This window comes from Tiliqua scincoides, chromosome 3 (assembly GCF_035046505.1).
Source record: "Tiliqua scincoides isolate rTilSci1 chromosome 3, rTilSci1.hap2, whole genome shotgun sequence".
Classification (NCBI taxonomy): Eukaryota; Metazoa; Chordata; class Lepidosauria; order Squamata; family Scincidae; genus Tiliqua; species Tiliqua scincoides.
The window spans coordinates 1,847,036-1,865,051 of NC_089823.1; the positions used below are offsets into that span (position 1 = coordinate 1,847,036).

Sequence of the window (18,016 nt, forward strand, 5' to 3'; positions counted from 1 at the left end):
TCCTGTCCAACCTTTCACTGTCTCACCTCACAGGCTGGTGCACTTTCCCCAGAGTTCTGGGGGGCTCCCTTGGCCCCTACCCAGCAAGAGCCGCCCAAGCGACGGGCGCGGGCGCAGAAAGGGGCGGCGGGCCAGCGCCGGGCGGGCTCTCAGCCCCAGCCCCGGGGCCGTCCGGGCCGCTGCGCTCCCCCAGGGAGGACCGCGCAACTACGGGCGCTCTCGCAGGGCCCACGTTGCCCAGCGGGCGCCCCCTCGGAGGGCTTGGCCAGCCAGGGGCCTTCCCTGCGGGCTCTGCGCCGCCGGCCCCCTCCGCGGCTCCCAGCGACGCACGGGGCTCGCCCGAGGAGCCGCCGCGGGGCTGGCGGGAGGGAGCCGCCGGGGCGGGCGAGGCCTGCTGTGCAGGGCGCGGAGACTCCTGGAGCAGGAAGGGGGCCGCCGGCCCTGCCCGGCCCGCGGGAGCTCCGGGAGAAGCGGGCGGGGCGCGGGCAGCGGGCGCGCCTCCTTCCCCTCCCCGGCGGAGCTGCAGCGAGGCCGCCCGGACCCTCCTTCGGGGCGTGGCGCGGAGACCCGCGGGCGGGGCGGGCCGTGGCCGCGAACTTCGGGGCGCCGGAGGAGGAGGAAGCAGCGCCCGCGCGCCCGCCGCGCAGGAGGGAGCGGCCCGCGAGCAGCTGGAGGCGGCGCTGCGCTGCGCTGCGCTGCGCGGAGGTCCCGCGGCGTCTCCCGCCGGGCATGGCTTGCGGGGGCGCCCCCGCCTGCGCCTCGGCCGCCCCCGGGGGCGCGTCCCCGCCCGTGCCCGGCCCGGCGGCGCCGCCCTGGTACCACAAGGACCTGAGCCGGGCGGCGGCCGAGGAGCTGCTGGCGCGGGCCGGGCGCGACGGCAGCTTCCTGGTGCGCGACAGCGAGAGCGTGGCCGGCGCCTTCGCCCTCTGCCTGCTGTGAGTGTGCGGCCGCCCCGGGCGCGGGGCTCTGCCTGGCCGCCCAGTGCGGAAGGGGCGCGCGGAGCGGGGGAGGGCGGGCTGGAACGCCCGGCCGCGGCCCCCTTCCGGGCGGGCGGCCTGCCTGCCTGCCTGCTTGCCTGCCTGCCTCTGCCCCGCAGGGAGCAGGAGGGGTGGCGGGGAAGCCCTGCCGGGGCCGGGCTGGCCCCCGTGCCGCTCAGCCCTTGTCTTCCCGCAGGGCAGTGCTGTGCGCGCCCGCCCAGGAGGAAGCCCCGAGCACCGCTGACTGCCGCCTGCTCGAGAAGTCGTCCTCTGAGGGATCCCGGGGAGTGCGTGTGGTGCCGGCCACAGCAGCCCTGTGAGGCAGGCCCGCCTGGGAGACGGGGACTGGCCCAGGACCCCCAGGCTGCTTCTGCAGGGACTTGGCTCTTCATTGCAGGGACGTGCGGTGGGTGGGGAGGCAGAGCCTCCCCACGGGTGTCCTTCGAAGTGGTGGCGCCTCACACAGACCTGTCCCCCCACCACATGACCCTGCTTTGTTCTCCTGGCTCCACAAGCTGTGGCCTCCGCTCTTGATTCCCCCGACTGCTTCAGAGACCTGGTCAATGGGAGGGGAAGTGCATCCTTTCCAAAGGGGGCAGCCTTCTTAGGGGAGACTAGAGCTGTCTGTGGCTTGCCTCCTGCCCATTTCAGGAACAGCCCAGGTTCTTGCAAAAGCCTGAATCAAGAAAGGGCCGAGGAATAGAGAGGACCACGAGGCGGTAGGAAGCAGGAGCCTGCTGCATGCTTGCCTTTGGCTTACAGATTTTCATACCAGCCCCCAGTATAAGTATTTCCAGAGCAGTTGACAGCATAATTAAAAACAAGCATCAATTAAACAGTGAGAGAGCAGCATTAAAACACACTCGGAGATTAAAAGGAAGCTCAAATTGCGGTTAATCCAAAATGCAGCTGCTGGGCTGATCATTGGGAATGGAGCTCACTGAACGGAGCATGCTGAAACAGCTGCGCTGGGAAAGGTCTTTGCCTGGCATTCAGAATACAAGGAGGCACCAGGTGGGCCTCCTGGGGGGAGAGTTCCATAGATGGGGAGCACGCCAGGACTCTGGAGGCCTGCTGCCTGGAGCATGGTCTCTTAAAATGATCACAGGTTGATGTGGGGTGTTCTATCAGCTGTCTGTGTGGTCTTAAGCTGTGTAGGGCTTTAAAGGTAACCTTATGTGCTAAAAACAAATTGAGTGCTAAGGTAGCTCTCTAAGGATGATCCATTCCAGTTAGTAACCTTGCAACTGTGTCTTAGAGTAACTTCTTGGGTTTTGAGCTTGTGTACTGAATGCCATAGGGCTGGGCAGAGATGCAGGATTTCCAGAAATTTTGAAGCCTTGAGAAAAAAGTTTTTCCATTTAGTTTTCTGGGGGAAAATGGAAACATGCAACACATATATATTGCACATTTTCTGTGCAATATATATATATATATATATATATATATATATATATATATATATATATATATATATATATATGAAATGTGAAAATATAAAAGGCTTAGTTCTGTACTTGCATAATTGCAAATATGCTCACAAGAGAGCTGCTAATTGCTTTGTTACCCTTGAACCAGTTTGAGTCTCAGCCAGATTTTCAGATTGTTCCCGACCTGACCTCCCCCCCACCTGCAAGGCAATAAGGTGTCAGTTTGCAGTAGAGTGTCTGTCCTGGTCATTTGCAAAGAGAGGTGGGCTGGGGCCAGGCAGAAAGGACAGCAGGAGCAGGAGTGCTAGACTCTCCCCCAAGGGCCGCCAGAAGGCACCAAGCAGCGATCCTCAAGCAGTGGATACCCTGTTTGTGCCTTTTGCAAGGATGGCGCACAGAACCTCTACGTGCGGAAATACATCTTGAGTTTGAAGACTGCCTTTTGTCCACAGAAGGTGCAGTAATCATTCTCCACTCACTTACATACAGGTCTTTGTACCACATGATTCCTGGCATTTTGAATTGGTGGAATAAAGTGACTGCCAAGATAAAGTTCTATCTAAAAGAGAAAATGGTTCATGAGAATTGTTTTCTATGTTCCCCCAAATTTCTAGTTTTTCCATTGGAAAAATAGAAAATTGTCCTGGCAGGGAAACTATTTTTCTCATTTCTCTCTGGGCCTTCACATCTCTACTCAGGAGCCCATGCTGCATATGAGTGCCATTGCTTGGGGGTCAGCTGTTGGTTTCACAGAAGGCCACATTTGGCTTGCAGGTTGCCAGTTGCTGACAAGTGGGACAGCTGCGATTATGTTTGTACCGAACCACTGAGTGCTTGGGAAATGGAAGAGAAGAGGGTAATTAGTGGCCATTGGCCAGGAAGGCTGTTGGGAGCCTCTTTTGCTTAAGGTAGTCTTTGGGGGAGGGGGGAGCCCTGGCTTTCAAGCCTTCTGGTGGGCTTCTGGAGGCATCTGCTTGACCACTGTGGGAGGGGCCTTCTTGGTCTGACCTGGGGAGTCTCTTCTTGTTACGTGCTAAGAGGTGCCTGACTGTGTGGGGCGGCCTTGAGGTTGTTGGGGAGTAAGCTGCAGTCGTATTCCTTTTGTATTTTGGTGCTGCTGATATTTTCCAGTAGCGGGACAAGGCAGCTGAGGCCCATTGTGTGCTGGCCACATCTGCAGGGCAAACTTGAAAAGCCAGTTCTGAATGTGGGCTCCTATCCTGCTTCCTTCTGGAGAATGTGGGAGCTCACTGAGCATCTTAGGATGGAGCCTGTTTTCTTGTACAAACTCCCAGAATGAGTTCCAAGGATTCCTGGTCAGGGAGACCACAGCAGTTGAATTGTTTGGTGGTACTGGGGGGCTGTACTGCCTTCTTCAAGAAAGAGTCTTGGTTCCCCCTTCACTTTGTTTTCTTCCGGTTTTCATTCAAGATTACCAGTAGGCCTTTGACTTGAGGAAATAAGGAGAAGTATTCAGGCAGTATTCTAACCCTAGGGGGTGAGTGTGTGGCGGAGGAGGTGAAGGTAGATTGGGATCCATTGGTAGATCTCTGGGTGGTTTGCGGTAGATCAGCCAACATGTCTGACTCCCTATTGTTGAATAATAGCAGCAGCAACCAAGGCTGTGGATCCTGTGAGCAGGGAGGCTTCCTCTGAGCCTCATTGGTCCCCAGTTGTAAAATTGATGTTTAAGATGTGGCACAACTTGTTCTCTTTCAAAACTGCAAGTATACAAAAAAATTCCCGCCATGGTTGACTTCTTTGTCCCCATGTTTGGCTCATGGAGTTCAGTTGGCCGTTCTTCCTGGGCCTCCACTTTGCACCTGGCGGTGAGGTTCTGGGAAAGCCCCACAGAGATCCCACCAGCCTGAAGTCTGCCCACTCCTGGTCTATTCAGTTGCTCGCTGAAACATCACACAGTTGAAGTCACTTGAGCATATTAAGCAAGCTTTGGTGAAGTTCCCGCTGTTGTGCAATAGCTGCCTACCCCCATGGTAATGGTTCTGGCTGCAGACCTGGCCACAGAACCAGAATGGAACAGCAGATGGGAGTGCTGGAACTCTGGGTTCAATTTGTGGAGTGGCCCTTGCCCATTTGGCTCCCTCTCGCCTTTAATCAGCTCCTGGTCTTGCTGGGAGGAGGCATTTAGAGAAACAGTGTGTGCAGGACATATTCTGTGGGGGATGTCAGGGTGCCTCCATGAGTCCCTTTTACCTGAGAATTAAACCCTCCCCCCCCCACACACACTCTGAACACACAGTGTTTTGGATAAGAAAAGGTTCTCCTGTTCTGAGTTATAGAAGTTGACTGCTAAGCAAGTGTGCCTAGAACCACGGCTTTGTGTGTCCTCAGATATTTCTGGTGGGTCAAGGAGGTGTGTGATTCTTTCTTGGGGTGCCTGCAGTCCCAGGTGCAAATCCCAGGCAAGTCCCTTACCACAGAGAGAATCCACAGCTCAGTGAGTGGAGCATATGTCTCAAGGTTAGTCTCCAATCGCGTCCCCTGTGGACAAGATCTTGAATAGCAAGAGCAGGGAAAGGGAGGCTTCTCTTTCTCCAGCTGCAGATGCTGGAGTGCTGCTTCCTTCAAAACTCCCGTTGGGTGAAGCTGCTGGCTGTAACCCGTGTAGTCCTTCCCTCTCAGCCGATATGTGGCTGCATGAAATAATTGCATATCGTTCTCTTGTCACTCTGCCACCGTTCCCCTCGCCTCCCTCTGTTGCCCCTCTTGTGTCTTTTCTAGATTGTGAGCCCCTCGGGGCTTGTAAAGAGCCAGGTACAGTGATGACCTTGTATACTTGGGGGGGGGGGGCAGCAAAGGACTAAATGGACCATGAGAGCAATTCACAGAATGCGACTTGGCACGTTCGGCCACTGGGCTGTCCTGTCCCACCCCGGAATGTGGCTCTGTGCACAGGGAGATAACTGACAGTGCAGTGGCACTCAGCGGAAATGCTGCCCTGGAGCTGTTACCTTTCCCATGTGTCTGCTGCTCCTGCTGCTGGCATCCCTGCTGCTTTCCCTGTGATAGTGCGCATGGCTGTGCTTGTGGAATATCCCAAGCAGTTATGGCAATGGCTTGCAGTTTTTCCTGTCCAAATTGGTGTGGGAGCAGTGACAATACGAGAGGAGAAATTCTTTGCAAGCTGACTTAATTAATCAGGGTTTGACAGGCACAAGACGTTCCTGTGGAGGAGCAGAGATGTAAGGTTGGGTTTGATGGAGCACCTCCTGCCCCAGCCCAGTTGGTCCAGGGAAGCCAGAAGATGTCCGGAGTGGCAGCTGACATGCTGGAGAGCCGTCTAGGAGGGAGAGGAGCACAGAGGTTCCAGCCTATTCATCCTTCCAGATGGCAGGGCCAGACACCCCTCGTATCTCATTCTTTTCTTCTAGGTTGATAGCTGGGGCTGGTCCTCTCGTTTAAATAATGTACACCCCAAGGCCTTGATCTAGCAGGAAGAATGGTGCTGGTCTTGGCCCTGATACATATTGGAAGAAATAATTTAATTCCCTGTCCCAGGAGCAGGAAATGGATGAATGAGCTCAATGGGGTGAGCGTCTTATTTAGCACAGTGGGCTATACCAGTGACATAGCTAAGGGGATGCAGGGGTAGCAGTTGCACTGGGCATTGAGCTTTAGGGGGGCAACAAGCTGAGCTTGACACTAGTGACCAAAATTGTGAAAATCTTGGTATGTATGAATAATACTATCATGTTATATATCGTTGGAAAGGTAATTTAATGCAGAATGCAGTGAAACAAACAACTTTGAAATATCCGTGTTCTATCAAAAGTTATGGCCAATTAAGTAGAAAATGAAAACGCAACTGCCTTAAGGAACAAAAAGTGGGTTTTTAAACTCAAAACTGACCTATGAGACTGATTGTTCTGAGAGCCAATGACATGTTGTTATGATACCACATGGAACCAATAAGGTGTTGATATGAGTCAGCTCTCATTTCCATGTATCATAATACAGTTACCCCTGCTAACTGGATAAAAAGGCACATTTTCAAGTGGTGCTCCTCTTATATTTAGCAGGGGAAGAATAACCACCCCTCTTCACTCCAGCACAGTGTCTTACACCAATCAGGGACATACTTTTTATTTATTTACTTAATTAAATTTGATTTTGTCTTGGAGAGGGGCTGCAAAATCTTTTTTGACCCTAGGTAGCAGATAGATGCCTTCGTTGTGCCACTGGCTAGGGGGTGGCAGAGCAAGTGGGTGGCGATCTGTTGGGGGGAAGATGGCAGGTTCCCCCCCCCCATTCTCACTTTTTAAAAGCACAGGTGTGATGTCACTTCTGGTTGTGACATCACTTCTGGGGCATCATTTTGAGCTTGGCACCGGCCTACACGATCATTAGCTGTGCCACTGGACTATGATGAATGGAAAGGCTGTAAATGTGTTTGTATAGTTGATCGGAGGTTGGAAGTATTTAAATATTTGTTGCAGATGTAATTTGCTTACTGCAGCCCTGCAGATCAGTGCATGGACAAGGGTTGGTTCCTGTCCTTTTGCTATGCTTCTTTGTACTACTCCTGCCCCCCCACTTCCTTCCCAGCCCAAGCTGCTTCTGCTGCTGCCTGAAGTGCCCTTCCACTTTGTAGGGGAACTGAGCAATAGCTCCATGACGGGTGGAACGTCTGTTTTGCATGCAGAAGGGCCCAGATTGAATCCAGTTTCCCGCACCTCCAGGGGAAACGATCAGGTAGCAGGTGCTGGCAAAAGCCCCTCTTGGCTCTAGACCCTGGTGAGCCCGGCAGACAGCATTGGGCTAGATCAGGGTCTCCAAACATTTTGGCCAGAGGGCCGCATGAAATATCTGGTGCAGTACTGAGGGCCGGAAGAATTTAAATCTAAACTTTAAATAAATTAATTAGAGATTGAACTTAGATGAATGAATAAATGAGTAGGCTCATTCACTCAGCCTCTCCGGCCCTCAGAACACCCTCCAGATGCAATCAGAGCACAGCTCTGCTCATGTTCAGTCAAGTGGGCCAGAGGCTTTCAGGGGACAAGAGGCTGGCCGTGGGCCCGATAGAGGCTAGCTGTGGGCTGCATCTGGCCCCCGGGCCGGGGTTTGGAGACCCCTGGGCTAATGGACCAGTGATGTGCCTCTGCAGAAGGCAGTTTCATGTGTTGAGCAGAGGGATGAGTTCTGGATGCTCACCTCCTAACCAACTCTTCTGTCTGAGCAGTTAAGGACCAGTCCTGGTGCTGAGTATTGAGAATATTTGCAAACAAGCTGGGGATCCTTCTTGTTCCATTATTTTCTTGGAACAAGAAAACAAGTCAACAAGTGTTCTAGATTTCTCTTACACACAATACTGAAACTTGGCTGTGCTGGTGCCATCAGTCTTTTTCATGATTTTGTTCACAAACCACCTGTGGATGAGGCCTGTTCTTGATCAGCTCACAACAGTCTGCTACAGAGTTTAATCGCACCTCCTGTGGGAGAGTTGACTTGGTTCCTCCCACTTTCTTCAGAGCAGCTGCTGCAAAGTGGTGGTTAAAGGAAGTAATTTGCAATTTTAGCAACATCAGCCTTTATTTCTGGAGCACTGAAGTCTTTGGCTAAGGTGTGCATCAAATGAGCGCTGCAGCCATGTGTTGTTAGCTTGGGATTTTCTGCATTTCCTTTGCAACTTCTCATCTTGTTTACATCTGCAGCATTATCGATGAGCAAGCTACCTACCAGTCATCTGAATAGTTTCTTATAGTTTGTGGTAGCTTTTGTTGTGGCTTCTTATAAGTATTCTGCTGCATGTGCACATTTCCTGAGTCTCAATTGTTTCTTTAAGGCAGTCCCTTCTGTTGTCTCACCAGCTCCTATGCTGGAACTGTTGGGGGCTTTGCTCCAATCACCAAGGCTCAGTCTAACAGTTTTGTCCTCTAGACCAGCCATTTTCAACCACTGTGCTATGGCACACTGGTGTGCCGTGAGTGGTCCACAGGTGTGGCACAGGAATTTGGGGGAAGATCATTTATTAGTAGGGCCAATGGGGTTGTGAGCCCCTAAATGGCAGCAGGGTATGCCTTATCAATTGGCAAAAACCTAATGGTGTGCCTTAACAATTTTAGTGCCTTGTCAGTGTGCCATGAGATGAAAAAGGTTGAGAACTGCTGCTCTAGACCTTTGCGCAATGTTCAGTTTCTCTCTCATAAACTTTGTTCCTGCAAGCTCTGCTCTGCTAGATGGACTGGATCCTGGTCATAATGAACAAACCTCATTAATGAAGTGCATATTCTCAACCTTTTGGAAAGGAGAGTTTGCTGCATATGCAAACCAAGGAATTGTTCTCATCAATTATTTCTTGCTGTAATTTGCTGGATCCTCCTGAACAAAATAAGCCAATGCAATTAGTTATTGCCTTATAGCTCACAGCTTGGCCTGGCACTTAGTATTAAAGGTGACATTGTAAAAAAACATCTACCCATTTCAGCCATTATTTTTTATCACATAAAAATGATAGCATAGTAGAGTGGCAACTATATTTTTACTTAGGGTGAGAATTCAAGGCTGTCTGCTCAGCAGCTAAGGCCAGGGAAGATAGGCAGTCCTTTAAAAAGTATGAAAGACTTTGTTACTGACAGCCCAAATTATTTGCATACCATGTCACACAGATTTATCATACCCTCACCTCCTCCTAGCAACAAGGGCTAAGTGTCAAGAGTGCACTGGCAAAGCAATGCTAGCACAACCCATCCCAGTAAACACCTCCAGCAACCATGGAAACACAGCCTGTCATCTAGTGAGTGGTATCCTAATAGCAGTTTGTCATCACTGTGACATCACCATGAAGTTGGTGCCTCTTTGTGTTACATTGGCATGTCATTGCCATAAAATTGGCACAACATCTGTGTTTTATAGCTGTGAGTGAGCACATCAGCCATGTAACATCTGTGTGATGTCCAAGGAGCCAATCACTGCAACCCATCAGCCCCAACCCTGCCAACCAGCCCCACCAGAGTGAATTGAGAAGGGGGCAGGTGCAGGGCCAATGACAGTCCGTCCCCCCCACCAGCCACTAGGAATGAATAACTCAGACACAGGCACTTTCTCAACCGGGGGGGGGGGGTACCCTGAGGACATCGCATAAGAACCACACAAGGATGCTGCAGCACCCCTGCCTCTCCTTGGGAGTCACAGTGGTATCAGCAGCAAAGGGGGGAAAACAAAAGACTCCTAGAGGCCCCTCAGCCCATTCATATATAACTATATCCAAAGAACACCTTTCTGAGCAGAGCACAGATAGAGAGCTCCCCTGGAAGAGGATAGCCATATTCAATGAACACACAGGCCCCTCCACACTGAAAGGTTGCATCCCCCTGGGATCAGCTGCCAGGGAGGGACAGGACACAATGGAAGCCTCAGAAGCATTCAGGGGCTGGTGGCTCGCTGTGCAAAGGTATCGGCTGGGAGAAACCCAGCCTGGGGACTTGCCTTCCCCAGCACGGCACTCACCTTTTACCTGACTGACCAGAAACACCCATGGCAGGGAGAAAGGAGAGGGAAGCAGGTTTATTCACATCATCTATTCATAAGAAGAGCACCACTTGATCAGGCCAAAGGCTCATCTAGTCCAGCTACCTGTATCTCACAGTGGCCCTCAGGGACCACACAAGACAACAGAGTCATTCCACAAAGCTGCTCACTAACCAGCCAGCTCTAGCAGGAGATGGGCAGGGGGCACCTTGCTGGGCATTTAACAGCTTGCATCACAGCAAACAGGCATCCCTGGCTGGGAGGCTGCAGCTGAGGGAGCACCGAGTGGGCTGATCCTTGGGCTGGCATGTGACAGAGGGTGCCTTCTGCAGTGGCCCATTCCGCTAGCTGTCCCCAATCAAACCTATGTCCTTTGCAGCCCAAAGGCTCCCTGATGTGGAAGGTGCTGAGCTCCTCCTGAACTTCCATTTCCCAGGATGAAGAGGCAGGTCTGGAATTGTGGCTAAGGGGAGCTGGCGTTTTGGGGGCTCTTAGGCAGCAGCAGCTGACATCTGGGCACACTTGCCCCCCTGTCACTCTGTGTTCTTTTTCTAAAGGGCCTCTTTCCAAGGATGCCTGGGCACTCGCATTTCTCTGCATGTGGGTGGGTGTGTTATCAGAGCATAATTTAAGCCCTGGAGCCTGTTTCCAGGACTCCACCTTGCTTGTGACAGTACAGTGAAGAAGTGTATATCTCTGGGTACATGCAGAGTTCTTTTGGAAGACAGGTGGGGTATGCATCGGAAAAGGAGACAGAGTAAGCTTTCTGAATTGCTGTGTAAATAGCATGACAGCAACACCTGGGGCACCCAGAGTCCCTGGGCTGTGGCTTCCTGGCAGGCCCAAGTCCCAGCGTCCCTTTGTAGTGTGTGTGTGTCCGTGCACGCCGCTGCTGTTGGTGGTCCCTGCCAACTCTGGAACCCCTTCCAAGTCCAGGCCCCGGTTGTCTTCTTACATTCGGCCAGAGCAAGGCAGTTTTAGTTAGGCAGGCATTCAGTGGTACAGATAAAGGCAAGTTTATTTTGGCAATGTGTTATTTCTGCGTAGAACTTGGTGTGTTGTATATTTTCAGTCGGCTTTGACAATTATGCAGTGAAAAATGCTTCCCAGGTGTGAGGCTACAGAATGGGGGCAACTTAGGAGCACTGGGCCCAATTCTCTCGGAGTACCTCCTATATGGTGGAAGTTCTCCATTGTAATCTTGTGACCTATCACTGTTCTGTTGTAAAACTAGACAGTCTGGTTAGGAGGAAATAGCTGTGATTTTTGTGGTGGGTTTATATGCATTGTTAAATGGATAGTGGTAATTATGAGGCTGGAATCCCAGAAGCTACCTGTGGAGTCAGTTCCATTAAGCGCAGCTCAGTGTGTTTCCTGAACGTCTGGCAGCTCAGTTTCCCTCTTCTCCTTGGTTAAAACTGGAGACCTGTTCCATTTGCACCCTTGAAGAGGGTCTTTCTGAGAGTGCAGAACAGCCCCCTGCCCTCAGAGCGAACCCCTTGGTTTCTGTGCGAGTTCCTGTTCTTTTTGCTTCTCCTGATTTGTAACTCGGAGCAGTGACTTGGGAAGAGACCCGGCAAACAGAGGCAGAGCCATTGTTTAGGTTTCTGGTTTGGGGTTGGCTGAGTGACCTGTTCATGGCCCAGTGCAGAGAGGGGGCAGAATATCTTGTCCCCAGCTAATTGGGTAAGAGGCACTTTTTCAAGTGGGTGCTCCTCTTTTTTTTAGCAGGGGGAGAGTAACTGGCCCACCTCACCCCAGCACTGTCTGTTCTAGAGGCTGTCTGCTGGTATTCCTTTGCATCTTTTTAGATTGTGAGCCCTTTTGGGACAGGGAGCCATTTAGTTATTTGATTTTTCTCTGTAAACCGCTTTGTGAACATTTAGTTGAAAAGCGGTATATAAATACTGTTAATAATAAGAAGCCGGAGGTGTGGTGGGCAGCCTCCCCCAAACTGGGCCTGCTGCGCTCTTGTTCCATGAAACACGGTTGCTTGCCTGCTTCTTGTTCTGCAGTCGGGATTCTTCCTGGCATGCAGTTTGTGAATGACTTGATGGGACTTAGTCCTGAGCAAACGTGCCCAGGGACTGTGCTGCACGTGGTTTTATATTTACAAATCATAAAGATTATTTTTCAAAGCTCACACGCGGGGGAGGGGGAGGGTGCAGGCAAAGCAGTGGTTGGTCTTACAAGAGGGACATTGCTGTGGCGATTCTGTGTTTGCCATTGCAAGGAAGGCCATTGCATGGTACAGTCAGAGCTGAGATAGGGAGGGGGGCAGAGAGAGTCATGTTGCCACATAGTGAACACCTCTGTAGTGGGTTGAAATGTTCTAAACAACACAATTCACAGACATTGCAGGCGCTGCCCCTGCTTCCTCATGAGGAGGATGTGTTCCTTTCTGCCTCTGAACTCCTCCTCCTTGCAGGGGCGTCCTGGTGGCTGTGCTGGAAAAGCTGTGTTGCGTCTTGTTTTGGCAACACAGCTGAGTGCCGCCCTCTGCCTGGGTGTCGTGGAAAACTTGCCCAGCTGAAGCCTTTGCAGTGCCTGGCAGCTTTTGTCCTGCAAAGGGAACATGTTCTCTCTGGGTTGCAGGAGACTTGCCCACGCCTCCCAGAACCCTGCCATCTTCTTGGCAGCTTTTCAGAGTCTTCTGGTGAAGGGGGGGAGATGGGCAGAGGCCTCCTCCAGCTCTCCTTCCCATTATCTGCAGCAGGCTCTCTGGTATTGTGCATTTGGCAAAATCCGTGGATCGGGGCTGGCCCAAGCATTTGGCTGCCCCAAGAGCCCGATCTGAAATCTGTGGCAGAGAACACGGGAGCGCAAGGCATGTGTGCATTCTGTGCGCTCCATGACCATAGAAAGGGGACTGTAGCACAGGTGTTGCTTCTTTGGCACCTCCTAAAAATATCACCACTCCACCTTGACGTGGATTTGCTGATCAGCTTCCAGGCTGAGCAGGAATGGGGGTGAGCCTTGAGAGACCGTCCCAGTGGGTCCTTCATGTGCTCCCACTAATCGCGCAGGGGTATCCCATTTTGGTGGGCTAAAGTGTGATGGACAAATTCCTTGGGATCGGAGCCTCTCCGCTCTCCCACCCATTACTCCTAATCGTGTAAACTAGTCAAAGCCTCTGGATCGTCTAAGAGGGGTGCACAGAATGCTGTTGTATTTTTGAAACTGAGCTCTTGTGACCCTGATCACTGAGAGCCTGGAAGGGGGAGCTGCTGGAGCCCCCTCACCCATCAGTCGCTCTGAGCTTTCTAAAGGAAGAATCGGAACCAACACAGATCATTCTGCTCTTTGAACACTGGTGCTATTTTTGTGTCCTAAACTTGTTTGTTTTTATGACTGGGTTTGAGATATTTTTTTATTCCCTGCAAGCTGCCCTGACAGCTAAGCTGAGGGGGTGGAGCACGAGTTTTCTGGCTAAGTAAGGAAAGTAACAGGGCTGACTTTCCTGGTTTTTAACCGAGGAGCCATCTGAGAACGGTGGAGCACACAGTCTTGGTAGCCATGTCAGTCCCCAGAAAAAGCAACGCTGAGCAGATGAGGTAATGTCCTGTAATTCCAAAGGCTGGAAGGGCAAACGTTGGAGCTGTGCAGAGCCCTTCTTCAGGGATCAGTGTGTGGAGTACACACAAACAGTGAGTACACACAAACAGGACAAAATGCCAGGTGAGGCCATCAGCTCAGATTGAGCTTGGGAAAGCAAACTGTTTCTTCCAACCATAGTGTAGGAAGGTTGAGCCTGGGAGCTGCACACCCTCACCCTGTGCTCTTAGCCCTGAGCTAACTCTTAGGGAACTTTGTCTTTCAAGGCAGAGTGAGACGAGTGTGCCTCCTCCCACATGCATGCTGTGTTCCCATCCTGTACATAAAGGCACATGAGTCACGAAAGGGAGGCTTGTATTTTAATTTGGAATATGCATTTCTGGAGTTATACCCTGGCCCACGCTGGGGCTCTTCTAACATACCCAAACCACCCTACTACGCTTTTTTGTTGATTAACATGAAATCCAGCCTGAGGAAGAGTCTACTATCTTTGGTTGGGCCTAATCAAAAGGCAAGATCTTGTTGATTTGGGGTTTTTAAATCACAGGGGACCAATGAAGATGCAATTTTTAAAAAACAGACCAGTTCATTCAGATGCTTTATTTTTCTAACCTTTACCACAAGATCACTAACTATTTTCCCTGGGCCAATTTTTCTTACAAGTTCACATTTGATGGTCAAAATAGCCGATAGGCTCACATGCAATCCTGTTAATAATAATAATAATAATAATAATAATAATAATAATAATAATAATAATAATAATAATAATAATAATAATAATAATAATAACAACAACTGGATATTTATATACCACCTTTCTCGTTATCGGATTACTCCTATGACTTTATTCAAGGCGGTTTACATAGGCAGGGGATCCCTCAAGGGGATTCTTACAATCATAGAGGTTCTCTTTTTCAAGAACCAACAACATTTCAGAATGGATCTTCCTGGTTGGGTCTCACTTCCGGCCTCCAGTTCTCCCGCACAGGCCGACAAGCAGCTCCATCTCTCACATGGAGGGCAGCCAAGATGCTTCTTGCTCACACCCAGAGCAGGTGGAATCACTCAGCTCAGCTTGTCAGCTGCTTCAAGGTCTCGCCATTCTCAGCCGTTCAGGGAGCTGCTGGTGTCCTCGAACTGGCGACCTTCTGATGTTATCTTCAGGCTAATGGAGGCTCTCTGGTTTCGTTTGGTGGTTTTCCCTGCCAGAAAAATGAGAAATTTCTCTCCTTGACAGATCCGGAATCTGGCAGCCTAGTCTCTTGAAGGGCGACGATGTCCATCTGCAGTCTGCTCAGCTCCATGTTGATGACAGCTGTTTTGCGTGCGTCGTCTATTTCTTGCAGGTCATCAGAGAAGCTAGGTGTCATTGTCCTAACATTCCAGGTGCCCAGCTTTAGGGCAGTAGTTTTCTGTTTTCTGTTGCATGGTGCAGAGTTGTCGATCCGCTTGTCGGTTTTCACCCTAAACCCCACGCACCCCATGAGGTTAACGGACCGTGGCGAGGCAACACCTTACTGGCTGGGGACTGCCCAGCTTAAGGCGGGCGGTAGCTGCCCAATGAGATGCAATGATCTCTCCCACCGTCGGAAGCAGCCCCTGGCGTCATACTCTATGCCAATCGAGCAAAGACTTATAACCGGTAAACTGCTGCTTCCCGTGTTGTGCCGACGCCGTATGGCGAAGTTGGAGTGTCCTCTCCAGTGCGCGAAGCCTGGGTAAAGAAGGTATGGAGGATAGGCTGTTACCCATGCAGCAAATCCCCACTCTCCACGTCGCTGGAATGGTCCAATGGAAAGGCAGAAGCCAATACGGTTGGTTCCAGCGGCGTCGCAGGAGTTGCCAGAACGTGACTGTGTTCAGCCATGAACTGCCTAAGGGGCTCATATAATCTCTGAGCATGAACTGGAGGTTGTCCATGACTTTGTGTACCTTGGCTCAACAATCTCTGACACTCATTCTCTCGATACCGAGCTAAACAAGTGCATCGGTAAAGCAGCTACCACGTTTTCCAGACTCACAAAGAGAGTCTGGTCCAACAAGAAGCTGACGGAACATACCAAGATCCAGGTCTACAGAGCTTGCGTCCTGAGTACACTTCTGTACTGCAGCGAATCATGGACTCTTCGCTCACAACAGGAGAGGAAACTGAGCGCTTTCCACATGCGCTGCCTCCGACGCATTCTCGGCATCACCTGGCAGGACAAAGTTCCAAACAACACAGTCCTGGAACGTGCTGAAATCCCTAGCATGTATTCACTGCTGAAACAGAGACGCCTGCGTTGGCTTGGTCATGTCGTGAGAATGGATGATGGCCGGATCCCAAAGGATCTCCTCTATGGAGAACTCGTGCAAGGAAAGCGCCCTACAGGTAGACCACAGCTGCGATACAAGGACATCTGCAAGAGGGATCTGAAGGCCTTAGGGATGGACCTCAACAAGTGGGAAACCCTGGCCTCTGAGCGGCCCGCTTGGGGGCAGGCTGTGCAGCATGGCCTTTCCCAGTTTGAAGAGACACTTGGCCAACAGTCTGAGGCTAAGAGGCAAAGAAGGAAGGCCCATAGCCAGGGAGACAGACCAGGGACAGACTGCACTTGCTCCCGGTGTGGAAGGGATTGTCACTCCCGGATTGGCCTTTTCAGCCACACTAGACGCTGTGCCAGAACCACCTTTCAGAGCGCGATACCATAGTCTTTCGAGACTGAAGGTTGCCAATACAATGGAGGCTCTGCCCTCTAGATCAGACCTCCTGCCCACTGAGTTCCACTGTATTCAGTGGAACTTTCTCCCAAGAAAATATGCAAAGGACTATGTGTAAAGAAGACACTTGCTCACATGTTTCAGGACTGCAAATTCTACCAGCAACATTGGATGTCCCTGATGATTCTTTGTCCCCCCTCCCCAACCACCTACCCTTTCCTCCTGCCTGCTCATGCGCAGGCAACTGTGGGGCTGGTAGTTCTTGTGAGAGCATGTCATGTGGGGAGGCACAAGTCTCTCTGCCTCTCAGATGGCAAGTTGTAGAGGAACTACAGCATAAGTGCACCTTCTCCCGGATCTAGAGAAGGACTACCAGGCCACAGGGGTTGTGTTGGGGTCAGTTAGGTTGGTTACTGCTGAGGGCCCCCATCCTGGAGTGCCCACTTGACTCTGCTGATTCTGGAACCCTAATTAGTGGCCGTAGAGTGCCCAGGGCACCACCATTGAGTGGGCGCAGAGCACCCTTGGGGGCCCAGCACAGGGGCTTTGCTCCCTGCCACCCAGCAAGCCGATGCCTCTGATGCAGGGTCAGCAGCACACTCTTCAGCACTGCCTGGATGTGGCTTCTGCTAGGCTCCAAGATCTGGACAACTGGCATATCAGTCCAGGGAGACAAAGCTCCATGAACAGCCTCGAGCAGAATCTCTGAGGTTGCCTTAGCTTTTTTCTCCTTGGCGATGAAGTTGCAGCCTGGGCCGGCCAGCCCCCTTCTCCAGACCTCTGAGACCCAGCAGAGCTTACCTTTGCCTTACCCCCAGCCCTGGAGGGAGGAAGAAGTCTCTTGCCCAGGCAACCATCTTCTCACTCTTGGGAAATTTAGATTGGGGGGGGGGGGAATACAGATTTTTATTTTAAAAGTTTCATACTACAGTAAATAATACAAAGGAAAGAAATCACAATTTAAATTTTCAACTACAGTCATGTTACATCAACTGTTTAACTAGAACACAGATGCATCACGTTATAGGTGGATTCACCCCATCTAACCACTCCCATCATTTTTTCCACCTGTCTCTACTGGTTCTCACCCTTTCGTAAGCTGTGACGCTGTATGCTCTGGAGACCACAGAGCGGACACATCCCTGTGTGTTGGTGGACTTTTTCTCCTTTATTTCTTTGCCCCTTTGGATGCCCGGCGCAAAAAGGACATACAGATTGATCAGTCTTACCGTAGACCATGACACCTCCCACCTATCGTCTCCCCCCCCCCATTGTCCTGCGTTACTCGTCCTCTTGGGTCCCCTCATATCTCCCGCTGGCTCCTTCCCAGAGACGATAGTCTCCCGGGCCTGTTGGGCCAGTTCGGGTCACTTAAAGGCCATCGCTATGCCCCTCCACAACTCCTTCACCGGCATACACTCTTGGACGAAATGGGCTACCGTTTCTATCAGCGGCGGGGTGCCTTCCGACCTAGAGGGTTCCGACCCCAGACAGGTCGGCCTCTTGCACCTCTTCTGATCTTGCAACCATGGGTTTGCCGCTCCCACCCTGAAGAACTGATGGAAAGCCCTCCACCTTAATTCCCATAAACTAAAGGGGATTCTCTTCTCGCTAAAGGCACTGTGCGCCACCTTCTCCTGCAAGAGGTATGCAGAAAGGTGCGTCTTACTTTGCTGTTTCTCTTGGTGAGGCCTCATGATAAACTCCTATACCGTTGTTTCATACACGTAACGCTCTAGTTGTTTCCCTTCCAGCTTGCTGGTCTTATACGGCTTGGCCGAGAGACTCATCTCCTTCATCAGAGTCCCCGCCTCCCTCATGCACTCCAGCAAAGATCGTTTTATCGTCTGAGTGAGTACA

At 51.5% G+C, this 18,016-nt stretch overlaps 1 protein-coding gene across 1 annotated transcript in view; it reads left to right on the forward strand.

Annotated features, from left to right (window-relative positions):
* Nucleotides 1–18,016, forward strand: part of INPPL1 (inositol polyphosphate phosphatase like 1) — a 74,645-nt gene that overhangs the window by 1,360 nt on the left and 55,269 nt on the right. Inside the window, exon 2 of the mRNA XM_066619395.1 lies at nucleotides 34–935. Coding sequence (XP_066475492.1) covers nucleotides 34–935 — 902 coding nt within the window. The remainder of the gene's footprint in view (nucleotides 1–33; nucleotides 936–18,016) is intronic.